Source organism: Plecotus auritus, assembly GCF_963455305.1.
Source record: "Plecotus auritus genome assembly, chromosome: 2".
Taxonomy (NCBI): Eukaryota; Metazoa; Chordata; class Mammalia; order Chiroptera; family Vespertilionidae; genus Plecotus; species Plecotus auritus.
This window is the reverse complement of record NC_137771.1, coordinates 155,987,289-156,014,539: the sequence shown is the minus strand read 5'-3', so window position 1 is coordinate 156,014,539 and position 27,251 is coordinate 155,987,289. Positions and strand designations below refer to the sequence as shown.

The following is a 27,251-nucleotide window of genomic DNA, read 5'->3' as shown; positions in this document are numbered from 1 at the left end:
GGATGAAAGGAAAGATCCAGGTGCGTAAACTGATAGGGAACAATTCCCCAGCCCGTTATGCTTAGATTCATATGGCATAAGTCTGGCAGTGTTCTTACTATGTGGTCTTCCACTCCAAAGTGCCCTCACCAGATGGGGAAAGCTCTGCAATCTGGACAATTATTATCACTGTGGGTGTAATTAGTGATATGAAAATAGCAGCTCTTCTCCTTCCCACCTTCCTTCCACCGAAACCTGGAACAAACTTTTTGGTCTTCTTAGCAGTTGCAAATCTAATATTCTTTTTTTTTTTTAAATTTCTTTATTGATTAAGGTATTACATATGTGTTCTTATTCCCCCATTACCCCCCACCTCCCATTCATGCCCCCACCCCCCTGTTGTCTGTGTCCATTGATTAGGCTTATATGCATGCATATAAGTCCTTTGGTTGATCTCTCCCCACTTACCCCCACCATCCCCTACCTTCCCTGAGGTTTGACGTTCTGATTGATGTTTCTCTGTCTCTGGATCTATTTTTGTTCATCAGTTTATGTTGTTCATTACATTCCACAAATGAGTGAGATCATGTGGTATTTATTTTTCTCTGCCTGGCTTATTTCACTTAGCATAATGCTCTCCATCTCCATCCATGTTGCAAATGGTAAGAACTCCTTTTTTACCACAGCATAGTATTCCATTGTGTAGATGTACCACAGTTTTTTAATCCACTCATCTGCTGATGGGCACTTAGGCTGTTGCCAAATCTTAGCTATGGTGAATTGAGCTGCTATGAACATAGGGGTGCATATATCCTTTCTGATTGGTGTTTCTAGTTTCTTGGGATATATTCCTAGAAGTGGGATCACTGGGTCAAATGGGAGTTCCATTTTTAGTTTTTTGAGGAAACTCCATACTGTTCTCCACAGTGGCTGCACCAGTCTGCATTCCCACCAGCAGTGCACAAGGGTTCCTTTTTCTCCGCATCCTCGCCAGCACTTGTCATTTGTTGATTTGTTGATAATAGCCATTCTGACAGGTGTGAGATGGTACCGCATTGTTGTTTTGATTTGCATCTCTCTGATGATTAGTGACTTTAAGCATGTTTTCATATGTCTCTTGGCCTTCCTTCTGTCTTCTTTTGAAAAGTGTCTATTTATATCAGTTGCCCATGCAAATCTAATATTCTTGATACAAATGTCTATGCTGTGCAGGACATCTGACACATAGGGTCCATTGTGGGTACCAGTAGTGACAGCAAGGATTTTTTTGGAGTATCTCTGTTTACTAATAGAACTGTCTGAAGACTGGGCTGCCGTAGAAAATTTATACTTACGCTGAATTCATTTATCTTGCTCAGTCTCTGGGGGCTGTTGGGTTGATTACTGCACAAAGACTGACATCTGCTGGTCCGAATTAGGGAATGTCTGTTCACCTGTTTTGACATGAATTGTCCTTTGGGACATTTTAAAACTTGGAACTGCTTCTATTCATGTTTGCCAAAGAAACACTTCAGAGTGACCTGAGGATTGATACAAGAGGGCATATCTTAGCAGTGTGAGGGTTAAGTCCAAATTTCCTAAAATAAGAGCTTTTGTGCACTACAAAAGAAACAGGTACGTAAAATCACACCAGAGAGGCTGGCCACCCACTGAAGAAGCTGAGGAAATGGGGTCATGAGTTACCCTAGAACCAACCCCCTCCTAGTCTGCTTGCACATGGCTTGAACATCCCCTCTCTCCTTTCCTGTCAGTTAAGGCTGACCTCTGTTCCAGGTGTGGCTAAAGCCGCTTCCTCAGTCCCCTCGGACATGGCTCCTTGAAATCCTTCATCTGTATAGCTTGGTCCTGCACCTATCTGCCTTTTTCTCTGACTTTCTTTTCTTTCTCTTTATTCATTATACCTATTTTGACTACTCAACAAAGTGTGTGAACTTCAGGAGGAGAGGTCAGGAAGCATGTCTTTGCCTCTTGGAACCCTTGACACTGCCTAGTGCTCTGCATTGTTGGCAACCTGCCAAGAGGTGCACCTGAGCCGGTCTCCTGTGGCCTGGATGCCTCTGGGGAATGAAACTGACAGCATCTGGACCTCCTATTCTGGAGTATGTTCAGTTGCACCCTTTTGACCCACGAGGTGTCTCTTGACTCGCTTTCTCCCTACTGGCCTCTAGTGGGGCCCAGGATCTGTTGGTTGTGCAGATGTGCACTGACTCTAGAGAATGCTATTCAAGCTGCAGACTATGGGAATGGTCCTCTCTGGGGCTGGGCAGTGCACAATCCCTGCAGCTGCACATGTACATCTGAGGAACAGGTGATGAGGGGGGGCATGGCACAGAGGCACTAGGTGCAGAACTTTTTTCAGCCCAATGCTGGCTTTGCTTCTTTCACAGTGAACACAGCTGAGTCTTGGAGAACATTCAGCCTTGCAGAAAGTAAAATTGAATGTAGGATACCATATAAAACAAAGCCTGGAATGATACCATGCCCACTTTTACAGTAAAGGCTCTTCGCACATCCCCCTGGAGTGGCCTCTAGAAATGAACCTAAACAAAGGTCGACACCTGTACTTTTTTGAAATTGAGAAGCAATCGGTTTTTACTTAGCATTCTCTTATCCCTCTTCTCTCTGCTACCACCCGCCCCTCCTGATCAGTTCCCTGTCCTTCACATGCCCATAGTCCAGTCAACAATCTTCTGTTGTTGTCGTTGGTGGTGGGGTGGGGGGTCCTTACTGGCTTAGACAGTCTCTCTGATCCTAATAGTGTCTCATATAAGTGCTTTACTTTTTGTTGTTGTTCTCTCAGGGCCATTTCTCTTGGTAGAAGTGAACTTAATTAAAAGAATTCCTGTTTACATGATACTCCTTTGAGATAATCTCAATCCTCAACCCAATTAAAATTCTTTGCTCCTTGAAAATAAAATTGTATACGGCCTGGTGGGGATAGTGTTTTAAGTTAAAGGCCTTTCAGAGTTTAGTCTGCACAGTCTTTGGAGCCACCACTTCAGACTGAGAGCAGCTGTCCCAGCGAGCGGTCAGGCCCCTGCAGCAGCCATACTCCTGGTTATACGGAAATAGAAGAACACTCCATTAGGTGTGCTTAATGCCGTATAGAAAAAATACATCTGCAGGCAGGGAGGTGCTGAGGGGAGGTGTACACATTGCACTTGGGCCTTGCCACTGTAACCATAGACCAGCTCAAACCGGTCCTATTCTATTTAACAAGACCCAGAATCAAACTTGACAACACTCACGAGTAACACTTATGAACCCCTTCAAATCTAGATCATCAAGGTTTGAACCTTGCCTCCTGTCTTCTTGGTAATTGACTTGCAAATAAATCTTTCTTTTCTCAAGAGCTGGTGCCATAGTATTGGCTTGTGTGTGCATGGGGCAGCAAGCTCATGCTTGGTAACAATTTTACTAACCACCCAGGGATTTGGTCCTGTGACTGCCTGCCTGAGGCACTGTAGCCTCCAGTGGGCTGTGGCCACCTGAACCAGTTTGTCTAATGGCTGGCCTTTCGGGTTTCTGCTTTCCCGGCCACAGGGCGCCAGGCTCCTTCCTGCTCCTTTCACTTCTGAGAAAAGAAACAGCTCCTGGATCAGATCACATTCAGGTAAGTGACATGAAAATGAGCTTGTGCCTAAATTATATGAAAATCTCTTGAGGATTATGGGTTCCAGTCCCTACCCACCCCATCCCCAGACTTGGGTTAGAGTCCTAGGGCTAGAATTGTGGGTTCCAGTAGTCACCCAAGGAAACAGCTGGAAGAAAGGTTACAACCACTGAGGTCCTCAAAGGTCAGGTTCGAGTCTCAGGTTCTTGAGTCAAGAAGAGTGTTCAATCTACTGTATGGGTGTTGGTCTTGTTTTTTTGTGTCTTTGGTTTAGATTAAAGGTATGGAACCTCACATAAATTGGCATCAAAATGGGAAGCCATTAACTTGGTCACCTTAACCTAACAACTTAAGTTTTGCTAAGAATAGGTAACCTACCTTTTATTGTCACTTTGGGTAAATGAATCATAGTGATATATGTATTTTTGGTCAAGTATGTTTGATAAACTTCTCATGGTTCAAATTTTAAAGGGAGATTTTTTTTTTAAAACCTGGAAATGGCTTTTGGGTTATTTGAGGCCACTGGAATCCCTCAGAGATCTGTTCTCTCCTTATAAAAGATAAATTTTAAACTAATTAGGATATTAAAATTACATGGGAAGCTTTGTCAAATGAAATAATGTTAGTTGTTATAAAATGTTAAATACTATCATAATATATGTTACAAAAAAGGGAATTTATTTGTCAATTGCATTGTAATCAGATTTATAACTGTGAAATTGTGAGGAATGTTATATCTGGCTGCAGTCCTTTGGGATGTATTTTTCAAAACTGATCAATATTTAGCAAAATCGTTTCTTTTATAATCCTGCTGGGCCCAATATCAGAGCTAGGTGAGAAATGACCCCCCAGAGGGGTCCTTAAACCAAAATTATGGTTCAGAAGGAAGACCATCAGGAAAAAATAATAAATAAATAAATAAATAAATAAATAAATAAAGAGCCGTGTCTTGCCTGAGTTAGAGCCAAATGATGACCTCTATTTTCTACATCTGGCTCCGCCCATGAGTTCTCCTGCGCATCAAGTGTGAATTCCTGTGAGCAATGCTGAAGCTTCCACCAACAGTCCTCCTTGGCCACAGGAGCCGCCCTGTACCCTTACTTCCTGATAGTCAGAAAAAAAGTCTGGTCTCCCCAGGATATTCACTGTGGCCCAGGGGACACTGGCTCAGGCAAGGCGATGTCCCTTGAAACAAGTCCCTGAAGTCTGGATGACCAAGGTCAACCTAGGCCCTAGGGGATTTGTATATGTGCACTCTATCCTACTGAGATGATCCTGGAAAGATGGAGAATCTCTTTACCTGTGCATTTTGGAATCCCCCACCAAGAAGGAGCTGGGTGTCAGTGAAGGAACAGAGAACCCCCTTGTAGAGAGTTTTGTTTCAGGTGTAGCAGCTTAATCCACAGCTTTTGTGAATTCTAAAGGCAGCACTCAGAGGAGGAGGCTGTAGGAAGCCCACCAGCTAGGGACACAGCAGGCAGCAGCCCGCTTGGACAGCACCAGGGCCAGGAGTGACTGCCTCAGCCTCTCTCCTGAGCTCCTGCCACAGCTTTGGTATCTCCAAGGCCAGCCTGGGGCTGAGCCCAGGTGGCAGCAACCCCCAAGCTCCATGTGGAAGCCTGCAGCAGCTGCTGGGATCCGCCTGCAGCATGCCAGTCTCACTCCCAGCAGAAGCAAGCGGTGTGCACCTGATAATAGGAATTCATAAAGGGACCCCAAACAAGGGCCCAGGGAGAAAATCCATCCACGTCCTCTGAGAGGGTGTTTGAGGCTTACAACTTGACATGAGACAACAAACTGCACTGCTCCCCCCAGCACTTAACTGCCATCAATCAAGACCCAGTATGGCATTTACTGGAAGGAAACAACAAATCATGGGTAAGACACCCCTCTCCTTCCACCACCCTCCCCCCCCTCCCTGCACCTCAATGTACATATTTTAAGCAGGAGGATCATTGGAGAGGAGCATGTCTTGATCCCTGGAACAACAGGGGGAGGAACTTCCTGTAAATCCGCTTTCCAGATTCAGAGGCCAAGGGAGTAAGCTGATGGATTTTGCTGCTGAAAATGAAGGGACAAGGGGAGGTGGTCTCCAGAGTGGAGCTGAGGGGCTGAGGGGGCATGGCTAAGTCTCTCATCAGGTAGGGAAGGAGACAGGCATATCAGGGACTGTGGAGGCTATGGTGGAGAGGCAGGAGTGGACTGACAGGAATAGAGAAGATAGGGTATAGAGAAGAAGGAAGTGGGCCAAGAGCACAGGAAATGGGAGTAGTGGATCTAAAGGTTGTGAAGCTAGAAGTTATTGGCTGGTGGGAAATGGGAGAAAGTGTACTGGATGGCCAGCAGGAGGTGAAGGATGAGCCTTAGGTGAAGGAGGAGAAACTAGACACATTGGAGGTGAAGCAGGAAATGGATAGTGGTTTGGTGATAAAAGAAGAGAAAGTGGATGAATCAAAGGTAAAGGAAGAGAAAGTGAAGGTGAAGGAAGAGGTGATAGACTGTCTAGAAGTGAAGGAAGAGCAGAAAAATAATGAGATAAAATAGATGTTTGTTGGTCAGAACATGAAACAGGAGGAAATGATAAAATGTGTAAAAGAAGAAAAGTATTTCCTGAGGACAGAAATGATGATCCCCTAGCTGGTTTGGCTCAGTGGTTGGAATATTAGCCTGTGGACTAAAGGATCCTAGGTTTGATTCTGGTCAAGGGCCAGTACCTCAGTTGCAGGCTCAATCTCTAGCCCCAGTCAGGGCATATGTGGGAGGCAACCAATCGATGTGCCTCTCTCACATTGATGTTTTTTCTCTGTGTCTCTCCCCCTCCCTTCCATTCTGTCTAAAAATAAATGGAAAAAATATCATCTGGTGAGTGTAAATATTTCTCTTTTCCACGTCCAGCGCAGTTGGAGAGCGGTCCAGTTCCTGAGTAGGGGCGACAGGGGATTGAGAAAATGAAAGAAATAGACAAATACAGTAGGGAAAGCTGGGACTGGGTGGGGCCACTGTCCTCTGATGGAGAGACAGGGACCCAGAGCCAATACAGTGCATTTATTTTATACAGCAAAAACCAGGAAGTTTTACTAAAGCCCAAGACAAAGGAGATTATGTGCATTCTTGTGGCTTCTTTATAATCGTCACTTCTGGGTGGGCCCAGATAATCCTGTTTGTTTCTGGTGCTTGGCTGGATTTAGATAATGAAACCCACCCCCTGGCACTGGTGAAGGTCAAGCTGACAGCACATCTGCCTCTGGCAAGGTGTGTTTCCAGGATGTGGCTCTGCCAACGCCACTGGATTCAGCTGACAATAATTAAAGAAATGCTCGTGTGCCTTCCCAGGTGCTCTCTACAGGTGAGGATTAACAAAAACAAAACAAAGCAAAACAAACCTAGGAAATATCCCAACCAATTGCAATGTGTGGACATTATTTGGATTTAGAAGCAAAAAAAAAAAAAAAAAAAAAAAACCAAACCAAACAAAAAAAAAACACAGAAAAACAGATGGGTAATACAAAGGTGAAGAAGAGCCTTAGATAGTGCCTCAGTGGGTTCCTAGCAGACATTAGCCATGTCAAGATGTGAAACCTGCGGCAATGAAGAAGCAAACCGCAGCTGTCTATATTGTATAGGGCAGCCGTGGGCAAACTACGGCCCGCGGGCCGGATTCGGCTGTTCTATCCGGTTCTCTTGCTCTCCCCTCCACTCCTTTACTTTGAATTTATGTTAGTTCACACAAACACTTCATCCATGCTTTTGTTCTGGCCCTCCGGTCCAGTTTAAGAACCCATTGTGGCCCTCGAGTCAAAAAGTTTGCCCACCCCTGGTATAGGGTCTTACCAGTTGCCCTGCTTAGAGTAGCAGTAGCCCCTTAGAAATAAGCTTCAATTGAGTCTCTATGAAATGTTATATAGGAGGTCCTTTCTTAGGACTATTACGAAAATCTTGAATATGATCATATTGCAAAAAGAAATAGATACCATAAAATATATACAGTCTCTAGGCTCTACTTTATTTGCCATACCTAAATATGCCTGTTAATGTCACCTACTGATGTTCCCCTGCATTGTGTAAGCCCAGGAGATTGGGTCCTCAAGACTTAGCACCTAAATGAAGTGGAACCTATGAAGTCCGTCTGGTTACCCATGTCTATCAGGACCCAGTCATCCCCCTTACAAACAAGGTAACTCTCTTCACAGACAGGAAGGAGGAGGAGGACCCGACGGTCCTAACACCGAATGGGCCTGGAAACCCAATAATTGACTTTTCTAATTATACTTGAAAACCTTTGACTACTCTTAAGTTACTTTTTAGAAGAAGCAGGGCACCTGAGACTTCACCTGGCCAGGAAGAGAAGGTCATCTTGAAAATAGACTGTTTCTGCCCAAGAGTTCAGACCAGGTATGTATGAACATAAATTCTTATTATAGTTGCTATTGTTTTGGCTTAAATAAGTGTTTTATTTTCCTGGTTGTGATATTTGCTTGTATAATTCTAGTATTCTACTTTCTTATGTTATCTTGCATTTTTCCTGACTTATTTGTCCCCTTATCAGCAGGCAGTAACTTGAGCAGTCACCTCCCACCCCCCAAAAATGAGGAATAAAGGACAAAAAGGGCGGATTTGTAACTGTAGACCAGCTCAGACTGGTCCTATTCTGTTTAACAAGAACTTGAACTAAACTTTACAGCACTCATGAGTAACACTTGTGAGCCTTTAAACTACTACTATGCCTTAAAAACCCACCTGAAACCCCTGGATTGGTAAGACAGATTTGAGCTTTGCTTCCTGTCTTCTTGCTAGTCAACTTGGAAATAATACTCCTCTCATTCTTCAAAAGCCAGTGGTACAGTCTTGGTTTCCATGTGTGTTGTGGCAGAAAGCCCTTGCTTAGTAACACTATCAGCCCCTCCTAAATTGTAACTCCTTCCTCCTCCGGGCCCTGTAGTTCTCCACTCCACTCTTCTCTGTCTTCTGCAGTGCTTATCCAAAGGAGCCTGCTTGGATGGAACGAGATCTTCCTTCTGTCTAGGACAAAGGAGGAAATGGAATCCCCTCAGAGTTACAGACACAGGGTTGAGAAGGTGGGTGGCATAGTCTAACAGAAATACCAGAGGCTATGTTCTAAATTCAATTTATCATTAACTGATTCTGGGAAAGTAGTAAGCCTTTCTAGTCTTCTATTTTCCTATATTTAACATGGAGGAAGCAATGTCAAATATAGCACCTTTGATCCTTATGACTGGGATGAAAATGATAAAAAAATGATGTAAACATGAGACTGAAATGAGGTAAAGGTCACAATTTAGAATTATCTAAAAGGCAATTCTTGGCAAAGTATTCTTGGAAAGTAGATGTTTTTGAATGAGTCAGCCAAATGAAAGATATCTCCACCCTAAAAACACAGCAGTATTTCCTGCACTGTTGAGTTGTGTGACTCCTCAGTATCCTTGAAGGAAAGGACTATGTTATCTTTGTATCTTTTCCTCTTCCCATAGCCTTAAATTAAATGCTGTGAGTTGAAAGACATGGAAATGATGCCTATTTGATCTGTGAAGGAGGTGAAGGGATGTCATGGCACACAGGTGTCTGGACTGGATAGGGTGGTGACATTCACTGACATAGGAACCACCTGAGCTACTAATGGCTATCTGCATCAAAATACCTAATGGGAAGTTGGAAATCTAGGTTTGGAGCTCAGAAACCAAATACAGATTTAAGCACATCTTTGCCATTCTCTTTCCCCTCTTCATATCTGAAAGACATGTATCTCCTAAACTGCAAGAGAATTTTCTTGATTTTTAGGGTGTGACAGTGTTTGACACTGCTGATTTGTCTCTCCTTGAAAATTTCCCTTTGGCTTCCAGCATACCTCCTTGAGCTACTTATGGCTATCTGCATTGAAATACCTAATGGGAAGTTGGACATCTAGGTTTAGAGCTCAGAAAACAAATACAGATTTGAGTCATCAGGAAAGCCACCAGTGAACCTTGTGGAAGAATATATACAGGCTATATATACAGTAAAACTAGGGGTCTTAAATGTGTGGGGAAATTCCTATGAAAAAAAGAGACATGCAGAAGAAACTTGAACATGCCCAGGATTTTTTTGAGATTTCAGTGAGTAAATTTCCTTTTAGCTTTCATAAAAATAAAATAATTTAATGGAAACAAATTTTTTTTTTCTAGAATTTTATAAGATGGTTTCATACAGTACATATTCTTTTATGTCTGACTTATTGTACTCAGAATTATTTTGAGTAATAATCTATTGTGTGCATATACAATACTTTAACTATTGACCAACATTGGGTTGTTTCCAAATAGGAACATTTTCTTGGTAGCCCAGTTTCCTTCTTCCTGAAATTTGGGGTTCAGGAGAACAGAGCTTCACTTCACTGAGTAGTAAATAGAAAAATCAGATCAGCTCAAAGAAACTTCCTTGAGAGCGAGCGCTTGGCACTAAGAGGTTATGTGATTTGGCCGTGCTAGCTGCTGATGTGCTCCTGACAGCCTGCCTTGGCTTTGGCCAGCATTGTGTTTCCTGACTAAGTGAATCATGTCAAAAGCCTTAGACATGTCAGGTGTAGTGTGGAACACAGTAACTGATTTATGGGTTCCTTGAAAGACGCACTCAGCCTCCTAATAGGTCAGATGTGATGTGATGGGATTATACTACCAATGGTCCCTGAGCCCTGACCCCAGGGTCTGCTTGCTTCCTAGCCTTTGAAGCTCAGGAGCATTATACTTAAAATTTCATAACCATTTTTTGTTCTCCTGCCCTCAACCACACATCTAGGCCAAATTCCTATTTTAGAAGTTTTGCCAACACACATTATCTGTTTTCTTTCATACCAATTCAAGCTGCTGCAATTGAGTCTACTTTCAGATTTGGCCTGCCTGCTCTTCTTTGAGGCATTAGTACAAGACTGACAAGCTAACAGAGGTCAAAAATTGATTGCAGAGGTTTGGGTATTGAATATGGATTGTGTTTTGCTTGTTTACAAGTATGCTGTAAGCTGTAAGAGTAAACTGTGAATATTGGTCAATTATTTTCTAAAGCTTCATGAGGTTTATAAGCTGTTTAATCAGTGGTTTTCTCACTGCAGATATACTCCTGGTGTCTGAAAAGCCCTCTGACTTCCACTTTTGCTGTCATGGAGAAGTTGCCATGGAGAGCTCAGATGATGCTCAAGAATTACCAGCCACAGATGTAAGGCTTGTTAGTTATCTAAGCCAAGTTGGATAACAACAATGAGAAATGAAAGAAAGAGTCTTAGGTCTCCATTCTTCTGAAGGGCCCTGGAGAAATGACCATCCTTCCCCTGTAGGAGCAGAGTATAAGGAGGCCCTCCAGGGCTGCTGTTCCAAGTTTAATTATTTATTGTAAAAGTGCACATTGTGTGTATGGTGACTTTGGAACAAATAGAAAAGTAGGAAGATGTTTCAACTAAATGGCAACAGCTGTTTTTTATTTGGTATATATATATATATATGTATACACACACACACACACACACACACACACACACACACACACACACACACTAGAGGCCCGGTGCACAAAATTCGTGCACAGAGGTGTGTGTGTCCCTCAGCCCAGCCTGCACCCTCTCCAATCTGGAACCCCTCAAGAAGTGTCCAACTGTCTGCTGTTTAGGACTGATCCCTGCAGGCCTGGTTGCCCCCAACTGTCCTCCCCTACTGGCCCGGTCACCCCTAACTGCCCTCCCCTGCAGGCCTGGTCCCCCCCAACTGCCCTCCCCTGCAGGCCTGGTTGCCCCTAACTGCCCTCCCCTGCTGGCCTGGTCCCCTCCCAACTGCCCTACCCTGCAGGTCATCTTGTGGTGGCCATCTTGTGTCCACATGGGGGGGGCCATCTTTGACCACATAGGGGCGGCTATCTTGTGTGTTGGAGTGATGGTCAATTTGCATATCACCTCTTTATTATACAGGATATATATCGCACAGGTAGGGTCCCTCTGGGTGGCCTGCAGGGGATCGGGCCAAAACCCACAGTCCAATGCTGCCTGCAGCTCCTATCTGCTGCTCCTGCTCATCCTGGCCCCACTGTGGCTGCTGTGGGCTCATGCCCAATCAGTCCCGATTGGGAAATGCTCGCCAGCCATGAGCCCTGCATCTGGTGCCCTCCCAAGGGGAGTGGCCTGTGGGATCCAGCTGAAACCGGCTCTCTGACATCCCCCTAGGGGTCTCAGATTGCGAGAGGGCACAGGCTAGGCTGAGGGATCCCACCAGTGCATGATTGGGCAGGGGAGGGACCACGGGAGGGCTCCAGGGCATGTCCAGCCTATCTCGTTCAGTCTCTATCAGCTGGACTCCAGCAGCAAGCTAACCTACCAGTAGGAGCATCTGCTCCCTGGTGGTCAGTGCCTGTCATAACAACTGGTCAACCCGTCTACTGTCTGCCCCTGGTGGTCAGTGCACGTCATAGTGACTGGTTGACTAGTTAACTATCTGCCTCCTGGTGGTCATTGTATGTCATGGTGAGCGGTTGAGCAGCTTTAGCATATCATTAGCATATTATGCTTTGATTGGTTGTTTGGTTGTTCTACTGTTTGGTCTATTTGCATATTACCCTTTTATTATATAGGATATATTTTTATATGGTGTTGCTATCTTTTATTTTTAATCAAAAGATCATAATCATAGTGTGTATATATATATATATATATTTGGTATATAGAGTTTAATTTTTGTTACTGTTATAAGCATTTTCAGTGTTATTAAAAACTTTTCATAACCATTCACATGGGTACTTAATATTTTCTCAGGCAGTTGTCCTGTAGTTTTTTAGCCATTCTCCTATTGTTAGACACAAGTTTTTTCATTTGTTTGCTTTGCTTTTGTACTGTGGTGAATATCTGTGTAGATAAATGCTTGTCTGTATGTCAGATTCACTTTATGCTAGATTCTAAAAGTGAAATTACTAGGTAAGGATTGTAATGTAATATAAAATATAGACTATATTTTTCATAGTCCGTTTCTATATACTCCAAATTCACCACTGTAAAGAGTGTACCAATCTCTCCCTTCCTAGAGAAGAAGATGGAAATTGGTACACATCTTACCAGGTGCAGTGGCTTCTTAGGATACAGTTCTTTGGTGACATGGTTTTTCTTAAAACTTCCTGTCAACAGCCTTTGAAATGTATCAGTTCTGGAATGAAGTTTGGAGAACATATGGAATCCCAGAAATAATCATCCCATCAGATATGGAGCTATTTTTTTAGCCATAATCCTGAAAAGCAAAATAATTTACCTCATAGCCAGTAAATGATTGATTGCTGGAAGGGAGAGGAGGGACACAGGGCATGTGGGAAAGTTCTAAAACTACAGGAAACTAAATAAGCCAAATCTGGTGTCTTCCTAATTCTCTTGAAGGGATAAGTAGATATGGGTGACCAAATGCCAACAGGGCCAATTAGCATTGCTTTGCACAGAGCTGTTACATGTCATGTCAGGGCTATGGGGGGTCTGTCTTACTCCCTTCTGGAGCCCATAGCTCACCCCACGGAGTGTAGGGAAATGTGACACACATGGGGGCCGGGGGGGGGGGGCGGGGGGAAGTGCTCACTGCAGCCCTTAGGCAAATGAAGTAATCGCCATCTGTTTCTCTTTTTACAGCAAGCCATGGACATCTTGGGCGTTCTTCCTGAAGAGAAGTATGGATCCTATAAACTCACTGGAGCCATCATGCACTTGGGAAACATGAAATTTAAACAGAATCCCAGAGAAGAGCAAGTAGAAGCAGATGGCACAGAAAGTAAGACTTTCTTTGAAGACATGACAAGCATTCTCTCCAACCCTTGACCCCAGGCCTACTTCCCTTGCCTTGCAGTTGAAAACCTCCCCTCTTGGTTTTTGGAAAGATGTTGAAATTAATCACCAATCTCCCTCAATTGCTGGACTTCAAAATTATTCTCTTAACTACCATTCTGATATAGAATCCTTATATCTCAGAATAAAAAGCATCCCTTAATTAGTTATTGGGGATGCAGTAAATTTGCCAAACTTGGGTGATCCAGGATTGAGTAGGACATTCCCTGCCTTCAGCACATAGACTATTGAGAAAAACAGAGAAGGGAACAGACAAATTACCATAAAATGTAGTAATTGGCATTATGGAGATGTGAACAAAGGTCTTTAAAATTCCAGAGGTGGAGTCTTTAGTGGACAGAGACCACAATGGCCTCATTTCCCTTTGTTTTTTATTCATATTTAAAAAAATCTGTAGTCTTGCCTGATTACCAACAAGATTGGAGGCATTTTACAATGAATGATCTGTCTAGAATAATCATTAAAATAGAAAATCACAATTATGAAAGGAAGAAAGCATAGTTGTTATAATTATTGCATTTAATATTAAACTTTCTGGCAACTAAACAAAAAGAGAAAACTAGAAAACTCATTCAAATTCCTCCAAAAATAATTTTTAATAAATTTTACATTTTTAACTATGATAAAATATACATAACATAAAATTTGCTGTTTTTAACTTTAAGTTTAAGGCCGTTTCACAGGTTAGTGGCATTAAGTACCTTCACAGTTTGTGCAACCATTACCACTGTTCATCTCCAGAAATTCTTCATCATTCCAAACTGAAACTACCTATTAAACAATAATTCCCTCTTTCCCCTTCCCCTGACCCCTGACAACCACTGTTCTACTTTGTGTCTCTATGAATTTGACTATTCTGGGTACCTTATGGAAGTGGAGTCATACAATATTTGTTCTTTTATGTCTGGCTTATTTCCCTTAGCATAATGTATTTAAGATTCATCCATGCTGAATATGTCAGAATTTCATCCCTTTTTAAGTATCAATAATATTCTATTATATATATGTACCCCTTTTGTTTATCTGTTCATCCACTGACAGGCACTTGAGTTACTTCCACTTTTCACTACTGTGAAGTGATTTATTCCCATTTCACACTTTCATCATACTTTATTTCTTTATCTCTTCTGCAGTTGTTTTACTAACTTGCTTGATATTTTACTCATGAATTTAAAGTCGTTGACGCTGAGGATTTTTGTCTTGCTTAGCTTTCTTCTCAGGCCTTGCACATAGCAAGTGCTCTGTAAACTTAATGAAACGTGAATAGCTCAGAAACCATATGCTAACCTTTCAAAAAGACCACTTAATGTCATGATCATAACCCCTCTTTCAGATTTGCCTGGTTGTGGACTGACAAAACTGGATTTTGTTTCGCTTTTTTATATCAGGCTGTTTACACATGAGACTGAACTGGGATAAAAATTTTACAGTTGGAAAGAATTGCCTTTTGTTCTTCTCGACCTTTTTACCTGTTTTTAGGTGAAGCCAGACTTTGTTCTCTCCATCTTCTTGACTTCCAAATGTACTTACCACACCCACCTACCGTTCTCTAGAGAGTACTCGTTAAAGTTGGCTTTATATCTGAATTACCGAGTTTTGTTTGTTTGTTTTTTGTTTTGTTTTTTTAAATTCTGAAGCTCAGGCCTCACCCAGACCAAAGAAAACCAATCTCCAGGGTGGGTACAGCATCACTCTTGCTTTTGCAACTTGCCAGGTGAAGGTTGAGGTTCAGTGGAGGTTGAGGACCATTGTAGTAAGGACTCTGATCTCCAGTATTTATCTGTATCACTTGGAGAATGTGATAAAAATAAGCCCAGACCCCAACCTCCTCAGTGAGCTAGTCTTTTGTTTCTGCATTAGTTCCCCATGCTATTCCAATCCACACCAATGTCTGAAAACCCCTGCTCTACCTACTTGTTATCGCTCTCAGCTAGTCTCAGGCAGCCTAATTAAAGCCCTGGGATTATTAATAAGGTACTGAAGGAATGGTATTTATTGATGGAGATTTCAGAAAGCCTCTTTCAGGGCCACATCAGGTCACATGATGAAAATGTGTTTACAGACATTGATGGCTTTGTTTGCAATATTTCTAAATGTCAGATGGACATTTATTCACAGATTTCAACTATTTTCATCTTACTTGAAAACTAAATTTTTAGTGCAAATGAAGTAATTTATTTTTTTGGAACATGGTGACCACTATTATTTTCTGTCAAAAAAAAAAAAAAGAAAAAAAGATGGAGAACATGTGGGATGCGTTATGTATAGCTATGGGGTAGACCCAAAGCCTGCTAGTGCTGTCTGCTGATACTTGACTTCTCTAAAGTGGGTGAGAAGTAATTCTGTAATGTTGGCTGCTATTTCTTTTAGGTGGGATACTGTACAAAAACATTGTGTGTTTTTTTGTTAGTGGATAAAAATAGACTCTAAGGACTGTTCTTAGCACTATAAAAAGGATGTATGAATTTGAGACTATTATCCTAATATATAAAAACCCTAGGTCATAATGTCCAGTATCGATGGAGGCTTGATCAACTGGAAGTCAGTATTGCAGTCAGCACTGGGTTGCCGTGGCAACCCAGAGCTGACTGCTTCTGCTCAAGGCCTGGTGCTCCAGCACTGACTGCTGAGGGGGCTGAGAATCAGGGCCAGAGAGAGGCCTGAAGAGAGAAGCAGGGACTGATCCGTTGCCTCTTTGGCAGCTTTTGATCAGCACTTGCCTCTCTCTTTCTCTCCCAGTCTGGCCAGCAGTCAAGCCTCAATTTCTCTCCAGGCCTCCACCAGGGCTGCTGATCAGCCCTGCCTTTCTGATCAGGCCCCGTTGATAGGCCCAGAGATGCTGACCGACCAATCAGAACCAAATCTGGGTGAAGTGTGAGGAACCAGTGGCTGCCTAAGAGGTGGAGCTTTTGACGCTGACTGGCATAGAAACTGAGCAATCAGAACCAAATCTGGGTCAACTGTGAGGAGCCAATGGTTGCCTAATAGGTGGAGCTTTTAACGCTAACCAGCATAGAAACTGATGAATTAGAACCAAATCTGGGTGTAGTGTGAGGAGCCAATGGCTGCCTAGGAGGCGGAGCTTTTGACTCTGACTGGCATAGAAACTGACCAATCAGAACCAAATCTGGGTCAACTGTGAGGAGCCAATGGCTGCCTAGGAGGTGGAGATTTTGATGCTGACTGGCATAGAAACCAACCAATCAGAACCAATCTGGGTGAACTATGAAGGCAGAACCTAAGGTAGGGACTGAGGAGGGGTTTTAAGGCCACAGCTGTTTGGTGTAAGGTATAAGAAAGTGGTTCAGTTTTTTAATGACCGCTTTGGCAGTATAGTGCATATGGCTGGCTATCAGTCCAGATATAGGGATTATGTGTTTTTCTCTGCCAACAGCATCTCCTCCTGCTGAAAAAGCGCCCCCAGCATTTAAGCAATCCAATCCTATATAATCTATCTATACTAATAAAAGAGTAATATGCTTATTAGACCAGGAGACCTTCGGACATCCTTTTGGACAAAGCCATGGTGGTGAGGCTGAGGCAGAGGTGGTTAGGGGTGATCAGGCTGGCAGGGGATTTCAACTGGGGGCAACCATGCTGGCAGGGGGGCAGTTGGGGGTGAGCAGACCAGCAAGGGGGGGGCAGTTGGGGGCAATCAGGCCGGCAGGGGGGGCAGTTGGGGGCCATGAGGCCGGCAGGGGAGGGCAGTTGGGGGCCATGAGGCCAGCAGGGGAGGGCAGTTGGGGCGATCAAGCCGGTGGTGGGGGGGAAGCAGTTGGGGGTGAGCCGGCCAGCAGGCAGGTGAGCGGTTAGGAGCCAGCAGTCCTGGATTGTGAGAGGGATGTCAGACTTCCGGTTTAGGCCCAATCTGACAGGGATCAGGCCTAAACTGGCAGTCAGACATCCCCCGAGGTCCCAGATTGGAGAGGGTGCGGGCTGGGCATGAATTTCGTGCACTGGGCCACTAGTTACTTATAATGTCAATCTGAATGCTTCCAAAGCTTAGAAAACCAGACTGCTGGCTTCCCCGCCCCCCCCCCCCCCCCCTGGACAGAATAGCTTGTTTTTCACATAGTCGGTTACTATTCATCTCCACTCAGATTCACCAGGCATGATGAATTTCTCTCTTTCTTTTAATTATTTTCATGTTGGATTAAATGGTCTCTTGAATTTAAACAGTCTATGACTCTGACCCACTGGATTCCCAACTTGAAATAATCAGGCTATTGTCTCCCAATGTGGCACACTTAGCTGGACCATCTCAACATAGGTGGGCATGTCTGCTCTAGTTTTGATTTTTCCGTTTATTTTCCTAACAGTCTTTGCATTTGGAAAGCTTTCAAAGCAACTGAGTACCTAGGCCATTATCACTGATATAGAGTGGGTGTGTAGCTTACAGAAATGTATTATAATATGTATTGATTTTAGTTAACAAGCGAAGCAAACATATCAAGCCTTATAAGCCTTTGTGAACATTTAAAAGGTGCATAAAAAGGAAATGGATGTTGTTAGTCATGGCACACACCTCTCTAATTGTGTGTGTGTGTGTGTGTGTGTGTGTGTGTGTGTGTGTTTTACTTCCCCCCGTTTGTGGTTATTGCTCAGGAAACTTTGTACTTTTTAGTGAAGTAAGGAAAGACTGTATATCCTTCTATAACACATTAGTTTACACAGTGGCTACATCAAATATACTAGTGTATCTCATGATTCATTTAAAATGGGAGATGTAGCAGAGATATTTCAGATGAGTGAAATATTCCTTTTCTTTGATAACTGAAGAAATCTCCAATTTGAAACATGCTTAAAATGTTTTGCCTGTGGCATTATTTTGTGTTAAGCTTATTTTTTAACACCTGACATGATGTGTGCCTATTTACTTTTCCTTCTGATAATACTCTTCTCCACTTCTTTCCTTAGAAAATGGAAACTTTTATTATAAAAGTGTGGTTACATGGATTGCAATTATTCTTGTTGGGCAGCAGAGGGCACTATGGTACAGAGACTTCACAGGAAAGGAAAGGTTTTTGATAGATACTGGGCTAGTGTCCTGGCTTCTGTTGATTGGTGGTTGTCTTGAATTATCAAGTTACAAGTCTGTTTCATCTAAAGAATATATAAATATATATGTAGAAGGGGAAAATAGGCAAATAATGAAGATGGAATATTCCATGTCCTTCAGAAAAATATCTCTTTTTAGAAAGAGCCAAGATCAAGAAATATATTCTTTTTGAAATTAAACTATAATTCACAGACACCAAAATTCACCCTTTTAAAACACACAGTTTAGTGAGATTTAGTGTACTCATAGGTTGTATAGCCATCACCAAAAAGGAACCCTGTACCCTGGACTAGTTATCCCCGATTCCCTTCTCTCCCTAGCCTCTGACAACCACAAATCTACTTTTTGTCTCCATGGATTTGCCTATTCTGGACATGTCATATGAATGGAATCACATAATATGTGGCCTCTTGTATCTAGCTGTTTTCATATAGCATGATGCTTTCAAGTTTCATTCATGACATAGCATGCAGCGATACTTCAATTTTTTTTATGGTTGAAAAATATCTCATTGTACTTATATATAGCACTATGTTTATCCATTCATTAGTTGATAAACATTCCCCCCCACACACACTTTTTTACTATTATGAATAATGCTGCCAAGAATATTTGCGTACAATTTTTTGGTGTGAACATATGTGGGTATATAACCTGGAAGTAGAATTTCTTGGTCTAGAGAACTCTGTTTGACTTTTGAGTAGCTGCCAAATTGTTTCCACAGCAGCTATGCTATCTTACATTCTAACCAGCAATGTATGAGGATTCCAATTTCTCTACATCTTCACCAATACTTACTATTCTATCTTTTTTATTATAGCCATTCTAGTGGGTATGAAGTAACATTTTATGTGGCTTTGATTTGCACTTCCAAGAAATAAAGACCTTTAAATATTTAGAATTTAGGTAATCATTTCAAAACTTTATCAACCTTGCTACACCAGTTTAAACATATCATCCTTCCATCCTTTGGGTAGTCTATTTGTCTATAACAGAATAAAGTTTAATGGTATTTTTTCTTGTCCTCTTTCTCTCTCCCTCCCTCCTTCCTTTCCTTCCTTTTTTTCTGACCAGGGGCTGAGAAAGCTGCTTTCCTCATGGGCATTAACTCCTCTGAGTTGGTGAAGGGCTTGATTCATCCTAGAATCAAAGTTGGTAATGAATATGTTACTAGAGGTCAAAATATAGAACAGGTAAAGTGGTGTTTTAAGAGAATTATGATTCTATGATCTTGTAATAATTATATACATATTGTACTTGTATATTTTTCAATTTCTTTGATGTCTGCAACAAGAGAATCCATAAAAAAGCAACAAAGGGCTACCCTGATGAATATTCTAAATGTTTCCACTTGTGATGTTCACCAGAGTGAATGCACTTATGTTTAAGAGTCTTTGTTGCCTGAAATTTTGACAGTTTTCCCTTGAGCAACAAATCTCTTTGCAGCGGCAGGCAAGCCCTTTACATATTGTGATCACATCTTTGTTGACCAGCTAAGAAGCTTTCGAAGCTATTGGTTTCTGACATGAATAAAATTCGCACATTGGCATCCCTCATCTACTTGGATTATTGACTTTTGAGAGTAACAGACACATGGTGACATAGTTGAGAAAGGATTTCAGGACACATGCTAAACTTAGTATTTGAAGGGAGGGGATTAAGAACAGACATGAATGATGAAAGGTCATGTAGGTTTTGTTCAGCATCCAGGAGAATGTTTTAATGATGGAATAACAAGTGCTCTGAGGCTTTGCCGGGATACAGTAGATACTCCTTGAGTCACTGGGTAATGAGATCATCTGAGTATGCTAGTGCATTTCAAAATAATAACTTACATCTGTAATGTGGATTAGTCAGTATAAAATGAGCATGCTGCAATAACACACATGCTAAAATCTCAGTGACAATAAAATAAACATTTTTTTTTTTCCACCGAGACCAGTACAGATGGTACAGCCTTCTTCCACTTTGTAGGTAGGACATCTGGAACACAGGGACATCATGGACTCCAGGGATGCTGTACAAGGGGAAAGATAATTCATGGAGGAAGTACACATCCCTAAACTGCTTGGGCTGGAAGTGATATCATTTTCACTAATATTCAATTGGTAAGAGATAGTCAAATTATCCCCTTAGCTACAGGGGGTCTGAGAAACGTAGTCTTTCCTGGATAGAGAAAATGGTATGATTATCTATATGTATTAAGCATTCAGAGGTATTATCTCCTTCCATATTTATAATACTCAGAAATAAGTAGGGAGGGTAGGAATACTTATATTTTTCCAGTTGAGGAAAACTAAGGATTAGGGAATATAAGTAACATTCCAAAGGACACACAGCTAGTATTCAGGTGACACTTAGATTGTTTTTATACACGTGAAATCTGAAAACAAGACATAAATGTATAAATTTGTGATAGAAGATAGTTATTTTGACTGCAGTAAACTATTTATTTTGGTATATTAAGGCAGCTGGTGTGACTGTGTTACTTAAAACATTTCAACAACTAATCAAAATCAATTTCCTAGTTTAGCTTACTCTATAAATCAACAATTTTATCTCTACCACAATACTGACTATACTGAAACAATTTGCTTACAGTTTTGTCCTCCTGGATAACTTGGCTCCTTGAGGCCATTGAGTGGGTGTAATTCATCTTCATGCCCTCGGCAGTTAGCACAGTGCCCTGCAAGCAGTAGGTGCTCCATAAATGTTAAAATAAATTAAATACCGAGCTGAACATGAACTGGGATCAGCAGGACAAGTGTTTGAACTATTTCTTGGTAGCAAGGTGAGAGGTATGTGGCAGTTTCTTGCTTTTGTAAGATATTCACCACAACATGCCCACATGACATGCTATGATTATAGAACAAGGATTTGCTCTGTAGAAAACTAATGAGGCCATAGATGGACTGAAATCAAACCTTTGCCTCTTTAACATGGTGTTCTCAGGGACTGAGTTACCACTCCAGCCTTTACTATAATAGAACCAGTGAAGCAAACATATATTACTAGAGGCCCGGTGCACGAAATTCGTGCATGGGGGGGGGGTGTCCCTCAGCCCAGCCTGCACCCTCTTCAATCTGGGACCCCTCGAGGGATGTCCGACAGCCTGTTTAGGCCCGATCCTGGTAGGATCGGGCCTAAACAGGCAGTCGGACATCCCTCTCACAATCCAAGACTGCTGGCTCCCAACTGCTCACCTGCCTGCCTTCCTGATTGCCTCAAACTGCTTCTGCCTGTCAGCCTGATCACCCCCTAACCACTCCCCTGCCAGTCTGATTGATGCCTAACTGCTCCCCTGCCAGCCTGTTTTCCCCTAACTGCCCTCCCCTGCAGGCCTTGTCACCCCTAACTGCCCTCCCCTGCAGGCCTGGTCACCCCCAACTGCTCTCCCCTGCAGGCCTGGGTCCCTCCCAACTGCCTTTTCCTGCAGGCCTGGTCGCCCCCAACTTCCCTCCTCTGCCAGCTTGGTCACCCCTAACTGCCCTCCCCTGCAGGCTTGATTGCCCCCAACTGCCCTCTCTTGCAGGCCTGGTCCCTCACAACTGCCCTCCCTTGCTGGCCATCTTGTGGTGGCCATCTTGTGTCCACATGGGGGCAGGATCTTTGACCACATGGGGGCAGCCATCTTGAGTGTTGGAGTGATGGTCAATCTGCATATTACTCTTTTATTAGATAGGATAGAGGCCTGGTGCATGGGTGGGGGCCAGCTGGTTTGCCCTGAAGGGTGTCCTGGATCAGGGTGGGGGTTCCCTTGGGGAGTGGGGCGGCCTGGGTGAGGGGCCTGTGGTGGTTTGCAGGCTGGCCACGCCCCCTGGCGACCCAAGTGGAGGCCCTGGTATCTGGGGTTTATTTATCTTCTACAATTGAAACTTTGTAGCCTGGAGTGGAGCCAAGCCTTCTGCTTGCTCTGTGGCAGCAGCCATTTCTGTTGGGATTCATGTATCTTCTATAATTGAAACTTTGTAGTCTTAAGCGGAGGCCTGGACGCCAGGGCTGCAGAAGCTTAGCTTCCTCCATTGCCGCAGGCAACCCTAGCCTCCTGCTCTTTCCAGCTCTGTGGCTGCCTCTATTTCTGTTTGGGTTTATGAAACCTTGTAGCCTTGAGTGGAGGCCTAGGCCGGCAAGGGCAGGCGGAAAGCTTGGCTTCCTCCATTGCCAGGGAAATCCAAGCCTCCCTCCTGCTCTCTGTGGCTGTAGCCATCTTGGTTGGGTTTATTTGCATATTTGCTCCTGATTGGCTGGTGGGCGTGGCTTGTGGGTGTAGTGGAGTGATGGTTAATTTGCATATTACTCTTTTATTAGATAGGATTATTCAACATTGAAAGAAAAAAAAAAACCCTCCATCTCTCTCCCTCCCTCCCTTTCCTCCCTTTCCTCTCCCTCTCCCCCTCACTTCTTCCTCCTCCTAGAGACAGTAAGACTGCACACTGTAAGGATTTTCTTTTCTTATGAATTTTACTGACTTTACAGAGACAATTTCCACTGCTAAGAATAGCAATGTATGTATGTATTCTTTTGATGACAATTGCAAAAGATGGAAAAAATTCTTGCAGTGTTAACACTCTAAAATTTTTAGTTCTAGCTCTAATGCTAACTAGCTCTGAAGCCTTGGTTAAATGTCTTCATCTCTCTCAGCACCCCAATGAGGAGACTGAGTTCCTCTGTGTCTCAATGGAGGGGTGATTAGCATCTAATTGGGACAGTTCTTCATATATGAGTGTGTCCTGCACATTATAGGAGGTTTTCCATTCCTGCTTCCAGGTGTTGAATGTCAGTGGCACACTCAGTCATTATGACATTCAGCAAGTGCCCTCTCTGTTTCCAAAGGCATTCTTCCTTTAGGGGGAGGTACCTTCCTGAGTTGAGAGCCACAATACATGATTATTATACATATATGCAATGGAATACTACTCAGTCATAAGAAAAGAGCAAATACTGCCATTTGTGACAACATGGATGGACCTTGAGAATATCATGCTAAATGAAATAAGTCAGTCAGAAAAAGCTAAGAACCATATGATTTTACTCACTGGTGGGATATAAAACTGAAAGCAACAAATGAACAAACAAGGAAAACAAACAAGCTAAAATTCATAGACACAGATAACAGTATGGTGGTTACCAGAGGGAAAGGGGGTGGGAGGGTAGTAAAGGGTAAAGGGAGGCACATATATGGTGACAAGATGATTTGACTTCAGGTGTGGGCACATAATGCAATATCCAGATCATGTATCATGGATTTGTACACCTGAAAACCATACGATCTTATTAATTAATGTCATCCCAGTCAATTTTCTTTTTTGATTTTAAATATATTTTTATTGATTTCAGAGAGGAAGGGAGAGGGAGAGAGAGAGAGAAGCATCAATGATAGAGAATCATTGATCAGCTGCCTCCTGCATGCCCACCCTCTCCGGGCAATGGGCATCGAGCCGGCACCCTGGGCATGTGCCCTGACCAGGAATCAAGCCATGACCTCGTGGTTCATAGGTCCACACTCAACCCCTGAGCAACATCGGCTGGTATAAAATACTGCTTTAATATTCTATTTATAGAAAAGGGAAGACAGTTTGAGAATATTATACTTAAATTTTCATACTATGTGTTTTGTCCTTGTTTTTTATTTATTTATTTATTTATTTTTATTTTTTTATTTTTTATTAAGGTATTATATGTGTACATATCTTACCATTGCCCCCCCCACCCCACTCCCATACATGCCTCACCCCCCAATGTTTTGCATCCGTTGGTTACTCTTATATACATGCATATAAGTCCTTCAGTTGATCTCTTATTTCCCCCACCTCTCCCTAACCTTACTGCTGTAATTTGACAGTCTGTTTGATGCTTTACTGCCTCTGTATCTATCTTTTTGTTCATCAGTTTATAATGTTTTTCATTATCCCCAAATGAGTGAGATCATGTGGTATTTTTCTTTCATTGACTGGCTTATTTCACTTAGCATAATGTTCTCTAATTCCATCCAGGTGCCTACAAATGGTAGTAATTCCTTCTTTTTTATGGCAGCATAGTATTCCATTGTGTAGATGTACCATAGTTTTCTGATCCAGTCATCTGCTGACGGGCACTTAGGCTGTTGCCAAATCTTAGCTATGGTAAATTGTGCTGCTATGAACATAGGGGTGCATATATCCTTTCTGATTGGTGTTTCTAGTTTCTTAGGATATATTCCCAGGAGTGGGATTACTGTCACCCCAGTCAATTTAATTAAAAAAAGAAGTAGGGTTCTTCAGGTCTGGTGTTTTATGATCCAATGAGAGTTCCAACTATGCCTATTAGGAACAAGTTATTTTAATTAAAAAATAAAAATCAGTAGCCATTGAGTACTTACTTACTGTGGGTGCTGTGCTTAAGTATGGCAACCTGCAAGTTGATACTACTTATATCTCCATTTTATAGTGAAAGGCAGTGAACCTTAGAAAGATTAGTTCACACAGCTAGTGAACACTGGAGTGAGGAAGAGGAAGTGATAACAGTGGAAAGGAGGAACTAACAGTATCCAGTAAGTGCCACATGTCGTGCTTACATACTTACATCATCTATCACATTGAATCTCTCCCAACAATTCTGTGAGATGCATATTTTAATATTGTTATCTTACAGATGAGAAAGATCGAGAACAAAGCGGTTAAAAATATGGCTGACTCCATTATTTTTGTTGTTGTTTTTGTTTTTGCTCTCATGCATGATTGCCTCCCAGTAATCAAAGTCTTCTGTGAGATTATCCTAAAACAGTGGTTCTCAACCTTTCTAATGTCACAACCCTTTAATACAGTTTCCGATGGTCTTAGGCTCTACAGCAGCAGTTCTCAACCTGTGGGTCGCGACCCACAGGTTGAGAACTGCTAGCAGGGTCGCCTAAGACCATCAGAAAACACAGATATTTACATTACGATTCATAACAGTAGCAAAATTACAGTTATGAAGTAGCAACGAAAATAATTTTATGGTTGGGGGTCACCACAACATGAGGAACTGTATTAAAGGGTTGCGGCATTAGAAAGGTTGAGAACCACTGTTCTAAAAAGAGCTAAGAAATGAGTCCATTTAGTCCCTGAAAAGTAGAACTGTAGGTTTAGCTGCCTAATTCCTGTTATTGCACAGAAATGATGAAAATGATTAGTTAGTGTGCCATGTATTGGCTTACGGATTTCATCAATTCATCCAACAGACATCATACTTTCTATTTCTTCCTCTGACAACATCGTCAGGCTTTCTCCCAGTATTTCTTCACTACTCCCTCTGGCCAGTTTTCCTCCCACCCCCACTTCTTGAGTATTTAGGGAATTAAAAGGAAGGGTATAGCCCTGACTGGTTTGGCTTAGTAGATAGAGCATCAGCCCATGGACTGAAGGGTCCTGGGCTCAATTCTGGTCAAGGGCACGTACCTTGTACCTCAGTTGCAGGCTGGATCCTGGCCCTGGTCAGGGCTTGTGCCGGAACCAACCAATCGATGTGTCTCTCTCACATCAATGTTTTCCCCTCCCTTCTACTCCCCCTAAAAATAAATGGAAAAATATCCTTGGGTGAGGATTAACAAAACGCACACAAAAAAGAGGTGAACAAGTTAGTCATGTTCTTTTTAAAGTTTCAAAGTGACTGCTGTAGACAGAGAGTGATTTCCTCGGTGCACCAGAGAATAAAAATCATTCTTGTTGCTTTGTTTGTGTGGCGTGCTCTTGACGCCGATAATAAAAAACCATGATGCCATCAGGCGTATGGATTACTGTGGGAATGACTCAAGATAACTGATCAGAGAGTGGGTGACTCAGAACTAAATCACCACCAGACACCAACTGGCTCCTGCTGCGCTCTCTCCTGGGCAGCTGAAGGATGGATGCGATGGGCCTGTTTTAAATGTTAAGTGGTTGGAGCCCATTCTGCCTCCAGGCTTGGAGCTTGTCCAACTAAAATTCACTCCTACTTGGAGTCTGTTGGGAATCTGCTACTACACCAGCACCTTTGCATCTGGAAGTAGGCTCTGTCTTTGCACAGCATCTTCCAGAGGTTGGAGCTCTCCCTAGTAGGTTACGTGAGAGCCTTGGCCACATACCTCCAGGGAAGGGAATGCAGGCCAAATTTTCAGTAAGAGAATCTGAGTCAGAAGGAGGCATTATATTGCCATTCTCCCTACAAGGAGTTGAGAGCAGCCTCGGGAACCAATCTAAAGAAGTGGAAGCTAAGGCTAGAAAGAACCTTCAAGAGCATCAGATGAGGAGACTGCATGCAGCCCCTTGAGGTTAGGTCACTTGCCAAAGGTGACACTATTCACTAGGAGCTGCAACAGCAGCAGTAGGACAGGGCTAGGGATTCTAGAGTCCTCACATACTCTACCAGGACTTTTCATGCTTGATGGTACATAGGAATCAGCGGGGATTGTGTTAAGAGTGCAAATTCTGATTCTTAGGTCTGGAACAGGAGTTGGCATCTTCAACCAGCTTTCAGGTAGTGGTGGTGCTGCAGGTCTTAGGACCACACTTTGAATAGCAAGGCTTTAGAATACACTGCCACCTCCCCCCAGGATATTTGGTCCTTTGGTAATAGGAACCAGATTTCTCTCACAGAAGTGTTGGGTAAAGAGGCACCAGGGTAACTCCCTCTCCCTCTCCCTCTCCCTCTCCCTCTCCCTCTCCCTCTCCCTCTCCCTCTCCCTCTCCCTCTCCCTCTCCCTCTCCCTCTCCCTCTCCCTCTCCCTTTCCCTCTCCCTCTCCCTCTCCCTCTCCCTC

At 42.8% G+C, this 27,251-nt stretch overlaps 1 protein-coding gene across 1 annotated transcript in view; it reads left to right on the top strand.

Annotated features, from left to right (window-relative positions):
- The window catches only part of MYH15 (myosin heavy chain 15), a gene marked incomplete at both ends in the record, with an annotated part of 148,811 nt that overhangs the window by 17,399 nt on the left and 104,161 nt on the right, over positions 1-27,251 (top strand). The window contains 3 exon segments of the mRNA XM_080654673.1: positions 10,692-10,795; positions 13,227-13,365; positions 19,573-19,691. Coding sequence (XP_080510799.1) covers positions 10,692-10,795; positions 13,227-13,365; positions 19,573-19,691 — 362 coding nt within the window.